Genomic DNA, 15,056 nt, shown 5'->3' with positions numbered 1-15,056 from the left:
AGATCTTGTTCATCAAAAGTAATCTTACCCTTTCAAATAAGACCAGACAGAATACATTTTCTCACTTCAAAAATTACAAGGTCTTCTGCTCTACAGCCTGCTGCCAACAAAAATAATTACTTCAGACTACCAAAGGAATTCTGAGGTGTGGATCTGTCCTACAGAGGCTTTAAGCGCTTAAGTGAAGCATCTAAAATAGGAGTCTTCTTTGCCTGGATCATTTGTAACAAAAATGGTTATCTGAGTCAGAAAATGATTCATACCTTATGTTTGTTGGTGGAATCACCAATCATATGAAGTTATCTACTTCCTACCATTGACTTAAGGCAATGAGACTCCCACTTTAGGCATTTCAGATAAGGGTCTGAAATTAGGAGAAATCCAAATCCATATTGGATCATAAGAGTGGGGAAAAAAACTGGGCAAATAAGAGATGCCCATCTTCTTTTGTAGGTGGTCTCAACTTCAGGATACCTCTGTTATTTTGAACACTTCTAATTTTGAAATACAGAGAAACAGATTTCAAGAAAAAGAATCTCAAAGAATCTAAAGATAAGAACAAGAATCTGATAAAGAATCCTCATGAAGAGTGTGCAATTGTAATCACTGCTTTTGTACTGAATACTTACCAAGTTGGCCATCACAATAGTATCAACCATGACAGGATTATTCTTTGTGCCCAGAGTGAACTGTAGCCCTCGAGGAGGTTGTCCAGTTGACACATCAAAGCAATGTCCTTCAAGCAATATGTATTCCAGTTCATATTCTGTTTCAACAGTTCCTTTTATCTGTGGGAGGAATATCATATTACTAAATTATGTCATTTAACTGTGTGGGTAAATGAACATACTACAAGGACAAACACGATGTATGAGATTTACCTCACTTACCTTCAACTGCCAAAACCAAGAGAATGCTCTTCCAGGGGGAAGTTCTCTCAAGTTTAAAATAGGCATCCAAGACAAAGAGGAAAAATCACTCTCTCGAGGATCCTTCCCTCCACTATCAAGGAAGCTGAACTTTGGTAAGACAATCTTACCTTTATCGTACACTCTCCAAATATACAGTTTTGGTGGAACAAATACCTTCAACATTTTATACAAGAATTGTGAATGAAACAAATTTAGTTATTTTGAAACTGAGAATTAAGAATATAATTTAATAAAATATGAACTAAAAAAGGATAAAATATATTGAAATCTATATTTTAATCCATATTAATAAGCATCAATATAGTTAGACTTATTTGAAGATATAGACATGATAATTCTATTATTACTAAACATTTATTAAAAAGTGTAGAGAAATAGAAAACTAACACATAGAAACACTTCACTGGTATATTTTTCTCTCAAAAAATGAATACTTCTGTTAAAAAAAAAAAAAAAAAGCTCAACACAGCAGATAAACCAATTTTACTTCTTTTCTGCTGTTTTTTTTTTTAAATTTAATTGCTGCCTTTAAACTAGCCTGGTCTAGTGGTTGGCGACCCTGCCCATAGCAGGGGAGCTGAAATTAGATGATCTCTGAGGTCCTTTTCAACCCAGGCCATTCTATGATTCTATGATTTAAATACTTCTTTTTGTGGGGTTTTTGTTTGTTTGTTTTCAAGAGAGAATGTGGTGGAAAAAAAAAGACAATAAAAATACTAGAACACTGACCAAATTATCAATTACCACAGAAAGCATTTCTGGAAAACAGACCAAAATCCCATGAGATTTTCTTTTCCTTCTTGTGGTGGAAAGCCCATTACAAATTTTATAATGTTTAAAAACTATTACTCACATCCTGCAAATGAATGTTATCAAGATCACAGGAACTGTTCACTGCTTCAACCAACCAGCTTTCAGGAGTGATCATGTTTAAAGTCAAAAGGGGTGATTCTGGCAATTCTAGGAATTTTGCCACAGGTTCAGAAGGAAGGTGTTTGTTGATCCCGTACATTATTTCTGGTTCCAGGACAAAACGATAGAAGCTGTTAAAGAAGAGTTCAAACAAAACCATGTTTACTCAACTATGAAGTCTGAGTTACAAGCACAATATTCTTCTAAAATATGATATAATACAGTCAACATGTACCAACAGTTTCTGACACTAGCAGCAGAGAGCAGAGGGAAGGAAAGGTCTCTCTGTTCCTTTTCAACTCTTTCTTGTATCCTCTAGGGAGAACATTCTTGGAACAACAGAATAACAATTATTTGTAATTCCTCTACTAATATCCAAGAAAATGAGAAGAACTAGAACTAAGGTAGAAGAGCACTGAAGATGGAAGGAGCAAGCAATCAGTACTTCATATGGAAAAAAAAAAAAAAACCTGTGAAAAGTAAAAAGGTAAAAAGGCCTACACCCATCAAGAATACAATTTTCCCACAGAGTACTTGGACTAAGGTGTATATGGATGCATTTTGTATGAAACTATCGCTGTAAGAAAAATACGACCTGTCCTCAGGGCAGGTTCCAGAACACTTCTTCCTATCACTTTCACAGGTACGAAAACCTGGATAGTATGGCTAGCTTTATAACTGATTGTGACAACATTCAGACAAGATACTCAGAAGACTGATGATGTAGTTGCTCTCTTGCAGTGTAAGAGATGTGAGATCAATTTTTCTCAAACCGACTAGAAACTGAGGACTTCTGCTTTGTGGGCAACCAATTAATTCTCTTAGGCTACCAGCTAAAGGACAGGCACTATTATCAGCTCTCTCTGTAACATGATTACAGGTAAAATTTCTGATAAATGGATAGCAGCATTCAAACGTATCTCTTAGAGGGAAAGGAATTCTCTCTGGGAAGTTCATGAAAGTGTAAATGTCTGTAACTGAATCAGTGAACTCTGAACTTAATTAGTGGTCTTTATAGCCAGTTAAGAGAAAATTCAATTTAAAATTTTCAGTATTCTTAATGACTTAAAACTAGGTCTCAAATATGGACTGTGCACTTATTTAGATGAATTTCATCAAAGTGTGCTGAATCTGAAAAATTCATTATACATTCAGTGGATTGCATTCAAGTTAGGCAGACAGTCTGGTTCTACAAGTTTCTACAGGCATGGAAGACTCTCCATTGATTGCTATAGGGATTGCTTCTAAGAGGTGAACTTGATGGACTAGATCACTCCTCTGTGATGCAACGTTGATTTTTTTCTGGATAACTAATGCAACAAAAGAACCCACAAACATTAATCACCATTTCTTTTTTAATGGAATATGTATTTTTAAGGCTTATTTTTTTTTAGCAAACCCAACTGAGAACACATACTTGTAAGGAAAGCTATAAATTACTCACCTCGTCAGTGGCACTTCTGACAGCTTAGATCTGCAGTTCAAAAACAACCTGAGTTTCACATTGACAACGCCTTTCAGTACCTACAGAAAAAAATAACCTGTGTAAGTTGGGGTTCTTGATAAACGCCAAACTTTGTAAATCAGCCAAAATTATCATTGTCACATATTGTCATTTCTCAAACTTCAGTAGAAATCTCAAAAATTATAAAGTTCTAAATATGTCTGTATATAAAGGAATGTTGTCATCAATCCCAAATAAAGATCTGAATATTTCTAAAAGTGAGTGATTTAGCACACAATATTCCTGATAATCAAATGAGTAATATGAAGTCATAGACTCATAGAACATCTCAAGTTGGAAGGGACCCACAAGGATCATGGAGTCCAACTCCTGCTATATTTTCAGCAACACTGATTTTTAAAGAGCTGTACAGAAATTGCTCTTTTTAGGAAATTGCAGAATATAGTGAATTTCTGAAAATTATTTTAATGTAGCCAGCAATTGATAAATGGTGTGTTTAAACTATTCCATCAATTTCAAAACATTCAAGTTATTTTAATTTTTTCTACTTCTTTTTTAGTGTATTCATCTGTTCATTACTAAAATAGTCATCTTCTAGATGCTGTTATATAGGAGCTATGACAATAGATTTTGTTCTTATTTTTCTGAGCAACCTATATTGTTTAAAATTAAGAATTCTTTAAAGCACTCTTAAAAACCTTTAGCAGGTTATCCTCATTTGTGTGGCTTCTGATTAAAAGTGCTTATCTGAAAGTATAAAGCAGTTGTGTCTGCATTTATGAATATTATTAGAAAAGCAAATAAGATACTAAAGCTGAGTTAAAGTATGGATACCACTAAGGCTAACATTACTATAATGGTAAGTAAATTGGGAACAAAGCTAGACAACAGCTTCCTTAAATTGCTCTTTTATTAAAAGTAATATTTTTCTTTCCTTACCTCAGCCCATAGCTACGCATTCTTTACTACAGCAATACAACTTTACATAGACCAAATACTGCTCACAGTTTGTCACCCTCATCCTTTGTGTCACCTGTATACCATCACTGATAAACTACTGAGCAAAAAATAAAGCTTAGGAAACTGCATAAAGGTGAGCGCAAGGGAAGAAACAAGAAATGAGAATCTAAACAGCACTAACACTCAATATTTATAACCTGAAAAACCTTTTAAGATTAACAAATGAATCTAGCGTGGAACCCAGGCCATTCTGTGATTCTGTGATGGATAAAGCTCAGGTAACTCTTCCCAGACAGAGGAAGCTTGAGGAATAATTTCAGGGCAAAATAAGGTTTAAGATTTATTACAGATATTGCCTGATATGTGTTTTTAAAAGTAGCAACTCATAATATTAAGAATAAATTAATTAAGCAGCAAGTACTGAAGAAAATTCTTCCGTAGTCAATAAACAAAAGGAAATTGGAAATCTTATGGCAAAATATTAAGAGTTCAGTGTCCTTACTTGAATTAAGTAATTTGGATTTTTTTTTTCCAGGGAATATTTCTTACTGTAACAACTGGCCGAGTTATTTAGGTTTATGTGTCTTGAAAATGATTTAAGCCCAAGGCTTAATTAGTGTGTGAAGTCACTTTGTGAAGTGCTTACAGTCAGTTATTACCACAACTCATCTGAGAAGCAGCAAGTCACTAAACCACAATTATTGAACTAATCACTTGGAACTGTGTGTGAACTTCAACTTAATGTGAAGCATCTATACTGAAAAAAAATTCTTACAACAGAATCTTCAATAGAACTGATGAAATGACCAGAAGATGAATACATAAAGAATGGAGCTAGATTATAACCTGCAGTTCCAAGTCTGAGTTTATCAGTCAGGTTAATTAACCACTGGAAGAACTCAGTAAGAACTGTGATCTGTACTTCACCACTTGGCAATATTTAAATTAGGATTAGATTGAAAAAATGATTTATACTTCCAATGCTAACTGATCATAAGAAGGTCCTCTGACCTGTCTGATAATAGGAAGTCAGACCAGATTATCAAAAGGGGCTCCCTTCAGAGTCTTCTCCTTACTTCTGGGATAGAGTAAGGGTTTCTCCTTCAAGACAAATGAGCAAAGGAAAGAAGGTAAAAGATAACTGACAGGAAAAAAGAAAAAGGTGGATTTTTCTCCTCACTTTACCAATGCCTTTTTCTTCAGCAACTATAGTTACTTGAAGACAAAACGAGTAGTAGGATCCTAACGTTTTGTACTGCTGAAGCCAGGTAGTAAGGCTAAGGGACAGTTCAGTGGCACTGTACATAATATTTTTCCAGCTATTTTTGGTGAACCTTGACAAAAACTACCCATTTTTAATTAATTTTTAGAAGAAACAATTTCTACTTTTTTTTTTTTTCCACATCACCTTTGGGACCACTTTCATAAGTTAGGACCAGTTAACTCTTCCATGTATTCCGCTCACAACTGATGCAGTCTGACCCTGGTAAAGCTAAGTCTGGTATTGAAAATTCTGCTATGAGTGCTGTCTTGTCTGGAAATATTCAGTGCTGGAGTGTATGATGAGACTTTTCAAAAAGGAAAAAACAGTGCTTATATGGAAAGTTCAACCTGTCTCCCTTTGGAGAGGACAAACAGCCAGTTCTTAAGATACAATTCACTATATATTAATACAGTAAAAGAAAGAAAGAAAGAAACAAAAAAACAACATCTCCATTACAATATTTCTGAATTGTTTAGCTTCAATAACATTGTATTATTCTTTCTGAAGGGTTGGCTTCCCGAATAAGACAACAGCTTCTATGAATCAAGTACCATCTACAATAGCTGAAGAGCTTGGTAAACCATGGCAGTCATTTGCCTAGACAAGCATTAAGGGAGATACTGCTCACTAGGGAACCTGCTGCACTTTGAGAAATGGAGGCTTCTGATTCAAGTTACAAGAACCTCAAGGCAACTTCCTATACAAAGGACTTCTGCCTGAATGGAGAGAGTTTCCAGTCAACACGAAAACCAAAACATTTTCATTTGGTAGTATCAATATTTCATTTTAACTGAGAATGGTGAAATGAAAGATTTGATTCTAGAGAAAAACTAGTATTTCAGGAGTCTCAAAACAAACAGAAGTATTGTAATATCAGAATTTCATGAAATTTTAAAATGTTTGACTTTGCTTCATTATTACGTATGAAGAGTGACTTTAAGTTTCAACATTCTATACAAAATGTACAATAAGGTATAAAAATGGGAGCAAGAAAGTAATGTAAGAATTTATGAAACTTCCATAATTATTACACAGAAGAAGATAAAACAGGACACAGCAAAAATTAAGTTACAGGCTTCAGAACTCTAACGGACTATAAAGTGAAGACAAATTTACATTTTTATGGAAAACTATAAAGGAACTGAGGTAGAATGATATTCTGCAGCTAGTGAAAGAGGAAAACCATTTTAGGAGCTATGTTTTTAGGACAGTCTTTCTTCAGATGATCAATAGCTACACACAATGGAAGACTTCTAGATATACCTGGTAGCATTAATCAACTGAGAAATACTCTTCCAAGAGCTGAAAGGTTTATAGTCCAATCTTCTTATGATGACATTATGGGTCAGATTTAGACCACCTCATTTAGGTACCTTGGAAAACTGAGGTGATTTGGTTTAATGGAAAAAAATATATGCCTCTTAAGATTTTGAAATGGGAGATCCTTTCCCTCTATGTAACAGATGACTTCCTCCTTTCCTCCTATTCACTATAAAGAGCATTTATGGACTCACTTCTAAGTTGGACTGGCTCATGGGATATTGGAATTTTAATTATAAATAAGGTACTTACAAGGATGAACTAGATCATCCCTGACCTTTTAGTATGAATTTAAACAACCTAATAGATACTTGAAAATATCTAAATTCTGCTTGCCACCTTACTAAAATGTGCATGGAAATAAGTAGTACAAATTAAAAGAAATGATCACCATCTTACAATCAGTAAATGAGCCATCTTCTGTGCTTCTCTTGTCAATGGATCAACAATGGCAATAACATCATAGAATGGTTCGTTCTCTTGGGGTTCAATTTTTACTACACTGTTAAAAACACAATTAACAAATAAGTGATATGAAAACTCTGAATTAAATTTGTAGAAATAACATTTAAAAAAATACACAACATTTTTAGGCACTTTTTTGTAATATCAGAGATGCTTTAGATTTCACTACTTGTGAAGATATTTTCCTCATTTCAAACATCAATCACTTCTGCCCTCTGTGATATCACTAAAAAACCCAAATATGAACTCTGATCATGGTTTTCATGCAGATGTCCTTTCAAAAAATGTACCTGCCTTTATTCCAGAAGGTTGGCTCCAGCTATTCTTAAATTAAAAACAGATACTATTAGCATCCCACAGATGTAAATTCTATTGTTTTAGATCTCATTCAGGCCCCTAGATGCATTCAAGGCCAGGCTGGATGTGGCTTTGGGCAGCCTGGTTGAGTAGCTGGTGACCCTGCCCATGGCAAGGGGGTTGAAACTGGATGATCTTTGAGGTCCTTTTCACCCCTGGCCATTCTGCGATACTATGGTTCAGTAATAATGACAGCCAGAGAAGGGGCTTCTGGCATAATCACTTGCTAAACCTAGGATTAGAAACACAACAGTTCAATATACAAATCCAAGTAGAGTAGTGGCACTGGTATGAACTGGCCTAATGTCAATCTGTCAGCTGGAGACCACCCGCTCATTTTTTCCTTATGGAATCAGATGCCAATGAGTCACACAATTTGCATTTCAATGTAATCTAATTGCATTTTAGGATCAAGCTGAGAACAGGAATTAAGAATGACAACGCTAATCCACAAATTGTTAAGTAAGTATGAGCATGTGTGTATTGCCAATGGTAATCAGAACAAACTGAATAAACTGCACTGGAGTTATCCACTTTAATGAAGAATAGTGGGGGCTTACTGACTTCTGATCTGTGAAGTTAATTCTAACATTTTGGTAAAAGCAAAGTATGTACTCCAATCTTTCTAACTCCAGATCAGAACCTTTATTCACAGATTGTTATCTCTCTTCAACAAAGGTTAAGGCTGGAAAACCATTAGGTATTACTAACTTATCTATTAAAAAAGAGGTAAAAATGTATGACACTAGGACAGATGAACAGCTTGTTCACACAGCCACACAATCAATAACTTTTAAAACTGACGTGCTTATTCACGTTTCTAAAGATCTAATGTAATAATCAGTACATTCCAATTTTAATATGGAAATACCATAGGTGCATTATAATGACAGACAGAACTCACCTATGCTGTTCTCCAAGTAATTCGGCATCTTGTCTCATCTCTGTTTTAGGCAAAGACGACAGTAACGCATCTATTTTCATAATCAAATCACTGCCACTGTATTAAATAAGGTACATAAATAAGGTACATACAGTTTGCAAAGAGTTTCATCAGAAAAGGAGTAAAACGTGGATTTTAGTGCATGTCTGTCTACATAAGGCTTATTAAAATGAAGCAATATAGAATGAGCAGAATAGACATTCAGGTCCGCAATTTGCATGGCATAATCTATTGATTTGCCAGTGCTTCTAAATAGCAAAAATGATGCTCAGACACAGTAATGCAATACATATTTCTTCACAGTCGTCATGAAAAAATAATGTGATTTTTCTCTCTTCTTTGAACACAAATCAGACGGTTAGATTAGAAGCCAACTCTGTACCTGTTCAGTCAACAGATGTGTGAATACTGCCTAGCAGGGTATCAAAGCACTACATCTGTCCATGACTCTACAGGCTCCTTTTCTAATGATTTCCAAAGACAATGTACTTTCTTACTTCAAATATCAACATCCATATATTTCTGTGTTTTTAAGATGCACTGGAATTTATCAAACTTACTACTATTCATTGTAATTTTCTTTAAGTGACCAAAAGGTGGTAGGAATTGTTTACAGGAAAAAGGTTTGAAGGAAAATGCTAAAAAGGAAACAAGGAATCATTAAAATTGTTGCCATAAAAGTACTTGGATGCTAAGAGGACAGCAAATACATAACATAAAACAGCAAACACTAAGTGCAGATATTATATATATACAAGAATATAGTATGGAAAGTACTACTGCTATATATTTGAATCTTTGTTCATATTCCATAGGCAAAAGGATTATTAATTTGTTACCATCAATAAACAAAGCACTTCATTGTATGTTTGGGCAATAAACGCTCAAAATCCAAAAAATTCTTACATTTTAGTATTGACTCCCATCTCTTTGACAACTGCTTTAATCTTCTCTGCTGATGTGCTGTACGTTATTCTTTCTAACAAACTGAAGTCTTCTGTCTGGAATTCATTTTCACCTAAAGGACCCAGTATCTTGGAGAAAAAATGATGTTACTAAGCACAGAATCTCCTAATACTGTAAGCAAGAATATATTAATATTTTAAGTGAATGCAAAGTATTCAATATGCAATTCCCCACAGCCCTATATACTTTCTGTGGTTTCATTAGTTGTATTTCAAGTAATATCTCAGAAGTCATTTGGGATGTATAATAGTAGGTAAGTACACAAATTAAAATGTTTCCAGTAATGAGATACCAGCAATACCAGCATATCTTTTTTTTTTTCTTTTTTCTTTTTTTTTCTTCTAATGGTGGATTAATATAATAGAAAAGACTTAAGGAGCAATTTATACAAAAGTATATTTGTACGGCAGGGTATTGACTGCCACTAGCAAATACTACTGAATCTAACACTGTATTTTCAATCAGTCAATTGACAGCCAAACTGCAGTAAGGGCTGTTGATTTTAGAATACACACACTAAAAATTTAAAGACCAAAAGTATTATGCTTGAATATTAAGACTGTAGGACAATGTAATGCTTACAAACATTTTTTTTTTCTTCCCTGAAACAGAAGAGTTTGGAAATACTACTCTAGTTAATGTAACTTTATTTTGATCATAAGTTTATCCTGCACCAATTGCATGAAATACAAGTAATATAAGGGTCAATATTTACTCCTAAACATCATTAATAATATGTCAAACACTTATTTAGAGAATTTTGTCATTTATTTAATCAGATTTTCTCTAAAAGAGGTGTGGGCATGACATAAGTACACAGTAGCGTTAATTGGATGGGACTAATAAACAATTTAGGAAGAAAGCAAATAAGAAATAAGACAAATACTCATAATGATCTCTAACAGCAGGCTACAAAAGTGGGACATTAATACCCTGCATTTTCTTTAGTTGGAAACTGAAATTCCAGGAAATAAAAAGTAACCACAAAAAGACTGAGAGATGACAATTCCTTTCTTACCCTGCCATTGCTCACAACAGCCATTTGCCCAGGAAGCAGCTTAAGAACCTCCTGACAGAACATCTGGTGGGTTTTAATTATATCCAATCCTAAAGTGTTGTACTTCTTCTCAAAAGCATCATCATTCATTTCCTAAAGCAAAAGTAAAGTATGAGACTGTGAAATGATTCAGCAAAACTAAATTTCGTAACAACTGAAGCAAGCAAGGAGAGCTTCAAGTTATGTGGCAACTAAATATCAAAATAAAACAATAACCTCAACTTCAATTTAAGTACATGCTATTTGGTGCAGGGCCATGGTCTCCTAACTGGTTGGTGTGCAAGTTTTACCCTTGAGCAACCACTAATAACCATGAGAGGAAAGCCAAGCCCAAAGTTGGACACTTATCCTAAGATCCAGCACACAGCTGCATGAAAAATAGCACTCTCTGATAACTCTTGAAATCCATTGTCATCTGTAGGTAAAAAGTATAAAAAACACATTACTCCAAAAACTAACACCTGTTTTAAGGTGTTCATTTGATACAGCTTAAACATAGAATGGAATCATAAGATGGTTTGTGTTGGAAGGGGCCCCCCTGCCATAGGCAGGGTCACCCACCTCCAGATCTCATACTAGACCAGGTTGCTCAGGGCCCCATCCAACCTGGTCTTAAACACCTCCAGGGATGGGGCATCCACAGCCTCTCTGGGCAGCCTGTTCCAGTAACTCACCACGCTCTCTGTGAAGAACTTCCCCCTGACACCACCGTGCTGGGAAGGACCCCCGATAGAACAAGGGCGAAGCACTCCCAGACATGTTTAGGGAAAGCCAAAAACATCCAGTAACACACATAACAAACCAAAGTGGAAAGAAATGCTGGAACTCTGCCATGCTTACAGTGACACTGCGCATTGCCTCTCAAATTTATCTTGCTATATTAAACTGCACTGATACGTACTTTCACGGTAGAAACATGTAGAGTTGTTCAAGTATGGTTAATGTAACAAAACTTATTAGTAACATACCCTTAATTAGCTAGCCTTGTACCTTTCAAAGTTTATTTCACAATAAAAGAACAGCAGGACCCAGAAGAGCCAAATAATTATTTTTCCAAAATGGTGCCAGAGAGTTCTCCTTTTCTTTCAAATACTTTAAAATACTAAATTTCACAGCTTGAGAAACAAAAACGGTAGTTTGCAGCAGCTATTTGGTAACTCAGATTTACTCTATATTCAAACTTTGAAGTCAGAAACATTCATATTTTCAACCAATGAATTTTCATAGAAATGCACCAAGAAGTGTTGACCAACATATACAATGCTCATTTATCTCAGCTCCTTCAGTCTGCACCTATCACACAACTGCAACAGCAAGGTAAAAACAGTTAGTGCTGAACCCTTAATTCTTGATAAGCATCAAAACATTAACTTTAATGAAGAGCAGGCTTCGAAATAATGATGAAAAATAAACTATTTTAGTCTCAGTAATCCAGTATCCATTCTATATTTTTCAGTACTCTCATATTTCCTTCCATAAGACATTTCCTTAGAGAAATTGCCTATTCTTCATCACATTAAAGTTGTCAAAAAGCACTGCATCTGCTGGCCCCAAAACTGTGAAGCTTAACACTGTTCCTCTCAACTGCATGCCTTTACAAGAAAAAAAACATTTGAAACAAAAACGAAAGTAGCCCACTTCAGTTTGCACTCACCGGGACGAGGATTTTAACAATTTTTGTTCCAGCAGCAAGGGATTTTGCTGTCTCTTCCTTTGTGAGTTTAATTAGGAAACTTTTTAAGTTTTTGTTGCTTTGTGTTAGGAAAGCTGTCAAAATTCCTCTTGCAATGGCCGTGTTATCTTCCTTTATTTGTGATGAAGGATTGTTCAAAACCCCAATTCGTATATGACTGCTTGTTTTCTGCAATGAAAAACACAGAGTAATGCACAATTTTACAGTTCCATCTGCTGTTATTAAATGCATGCATATTTATTATAATGCCCTTCGTATGAAATGTCCTTTACTATTTAAATTTTTGGAGCAATTTGTCTTTAGAAAATATACGGGAGCGCCTCATTCAGAACTTCAACTACCAGCTAAAATGCTATTAATAAGGATTTACCTATTCTGTGACATACTTTAAATATAAGATTTTTTTTTTTTTTGATAAAACAATGACCTTTGAGCATTCTGCAGAGTACAAATGAACAAACGTTCATTTACAGACTTCAGGATTGGCTTTGTAGATGTTCTTTTTATTTTTTTTTTCAAAAAATATCAAACTGAGCACAGAATAGATACAAGGAAATTTATCCACTTATCACCTTGCCCTTAATCAGCAGGAAACTCTTTCACTTGCTAAAATAATTGATGGCACTTAAATCTTAGTACGAGAGACTGATGACTCTAGGATAGAACCAAATAGTGTCACTAACTGAAGAAAAGGTAAATACACTCCATTGCAATAAAGAATACAAAACTGAAGGATGAATCATTGGTTGTAAACGTAACTAAACAGTAAAATTTAAACATCAGCCCTTGATAAAAGGATTCTTCAAACAGAGAAGGGCGCTCTCTCTCACTTGCAGGAGGACAGGCTGGGCACCATGCTACGTTACGAGATGCACAGCAAGCCAACGAACGCAAGTCATCCTTCTCCTCAGCTTGATGCTGCTGCAGCTGGCCTTGCCCCCCACAATGCAGTACATATGTTGAGATGCTGAAGAGGTCTCTTCCAGCCAAGACATTGGTAGTTTTTTCAAATTAAGTTAAAATACACAAGTCCTTTTCAAAATAATATTATGATATATGAGCCAGAAACTCACCAGGTGTTTCAAGGCATTAGAAAGCAGTCGTCTCCCAAATGGCTTATCAAAATCAGCAATAATCCAGACAGTAACAGCATATAACGCATCCTCATCTGAAAATTAAAGATAATCCTGCTTTACATTCTGGAGAATCTTCTCATGAATAACAAACAATGAATTAATCTCTTCAAGATTTTGAAGTCTGAGTGTATTTGACTGCTAACTTCAACTGTAAATATGTGATGTGGCAAATCGGATAGAAATAAAATTCTCAGGAGGAACTTTATTACATTAATACTGGAGTTTAAGAAGCATTTGGACAACACTCAGACATAGGGTTTAAACTTTCAGTAGTCCTGTGTGAGACTATGATGTGGACTTGACCATCCCTTGAGGGTCCCTTCCAGGTTGGCATATTCCGTGATTCAGTGCATATGAAACAGTCATTAAGGGTTGATCTGTTCTTATGCACTGAAACACAATGGCTCTAAACAGTAAGCTAGCTTCATTTAACAAGACCCATTTTATCAGAGGTTTCACATAAACACGTGGAGGAGTTTGGTCATATAGCCAGACATGAAAATAATTAAGTAGTTTTAAGAAAGTTGTGAGAAAGCACAAGCTTGGCCATTCATATTCCCCAACATCAAAAGGGAGAGTCCTTCAACAAAAGAGTCTTTCAAAAGCAGGGTAAAATTACCGCATCTGGGCACAAATGGGAATATAACAAATACAGCCCAAAGACATTAAACTTTAACATAGGTGTATATTCAGAAAATTTTCCTTTTTCCTGGTCTGCACGTGCCTGTTCTTTATTCTTCACTGAAGAGTAATGATTCATGAAGAACATTTTGAAAATTATCTCTAGAGAAGAGAGTCTGCTCAGGTTTACTGTATGTTCCCTAAATGGGACAAGTAGATATGAGATGGAATTTCACAAGGTTCTAGTGAGATTCTAGGAAGAAGCTGTGGTGAAGATTTGTTCAAGTTCAGAAAAACACAATGGCAATACAGATTGGAAATGCAGCCTCCAGCTTATAGTTTATGGGATTTACAAGAGATCTAAATCTTTGAAATGAGCCTACAGATTGAAAGTTAGTCATCATTTCTAGCCAACTCATACATCCCTCTGCTTGTAGATGGAGAATCAAATAGAGTAAAATAAATTTATTCTAAAGAAATGCTAAATACATTTCTGCTAGTGGAGCAAGTAAAAACTATGTTAATACCACATAAATAATAACTGAAAGAATAGCACTTTGCTAACAGAAATACTCTGTCCCATGATGGGATAATGTAAATCAGCAGTAGTTAACTATTACAAGATGTTCACACAGTGTAACTCAGAGGGAAAGTACTTGCATATACATGCAATACATTACATCAAAATATTTTAACTGTACCAAAACCCATGGGTTTTAGCAATATAAAATGCACAAGTGGCAATCCATCAGAATTCAGTTTTTCTCCTCTGCTACAGAAACACAAATTTTCAAATATCAAAATTTAATGATGTAAGCAGAGGCAAAATAAATAGGAAATAATAAATAAAATCAATCATCACTGAACTGCAGAAATGCGTAATTTTCATATAGATATTACAAAGAATTCTAGCCTTCATATTATAATACTGTAAATAAGAGTGGTCTGAAAACTGAATACGCTCT

The 15,056-nt window shown here is 35.0% G+C and overlaps 1 protein-coding gene across 5 annotated transcripts in view; it reads right to left on the bottom strand.

Annotated features, from left to right (window-relative positions):
• Positions 1–15,056, bottom strand: part of UGGT2 (UDP-glucose glycoprotein glucosyltransferase 2) — a 78,396-nt gene that overhangs the window by 20,448 nt on the left and 42,892 nt on the right. For all 5 annotated transcript variants that reach the window (XM_040699569.2, XM_040699570.2, XM_046941326.1 and 2 more), the window contains 9 exons: positions 13,408–13,502; positions 12,296–12,502; positions 10,603–10,734; positions 9,525–9,652; positions 8,580–8,675; positions 7,253–7,355; positions 3,289–3,368; positions 1,786–1,975; positions 630–788 (listed from right to left, as the gene is read on the bottom strand). In XM_040699569.2, coding sequence (XP_040555503.1) covers positions 630–788; positions 1,786–1,975; positions 3,289–3,368; positions 7,253–7,355; positions 8,580–8,675; positions 9,525–9,652; positions 10,603–10,734; positions 12,296–12,502; positions 13,408–13,502 — 1,190 coding nt within the window. The remainder of the gene's footprint in view (positions 1–629; positions 789–1,785; positions 1,976–3,288; positions 3,369–7,252; positions 7,356–8,579; positions 8,676–9,524; positions 9,653–10,602; positions 10,735–12,295; positions 12,503–13,407; positions 13,503–15,056) is intronic.

Source organism: Gallus gallus, chromosome 1, assembly GCF_016699485.2.
Source record: "Gallus gallus isolate bGalGal1 chromosome 1, bGalGal1.mat.broiler.GRCg7b, whole genome shotgun sequence".
Lineage (NCBI taxonomy): Eukaryota > Metazoa > Chordata > Aves > Galliformes > Phasianidae > Gallus > Gallus gallus.
Note: the sequence above shows the minus strand (reverse complement) of the source record. Positions and strands in the feature narration are given on the sequence as shown.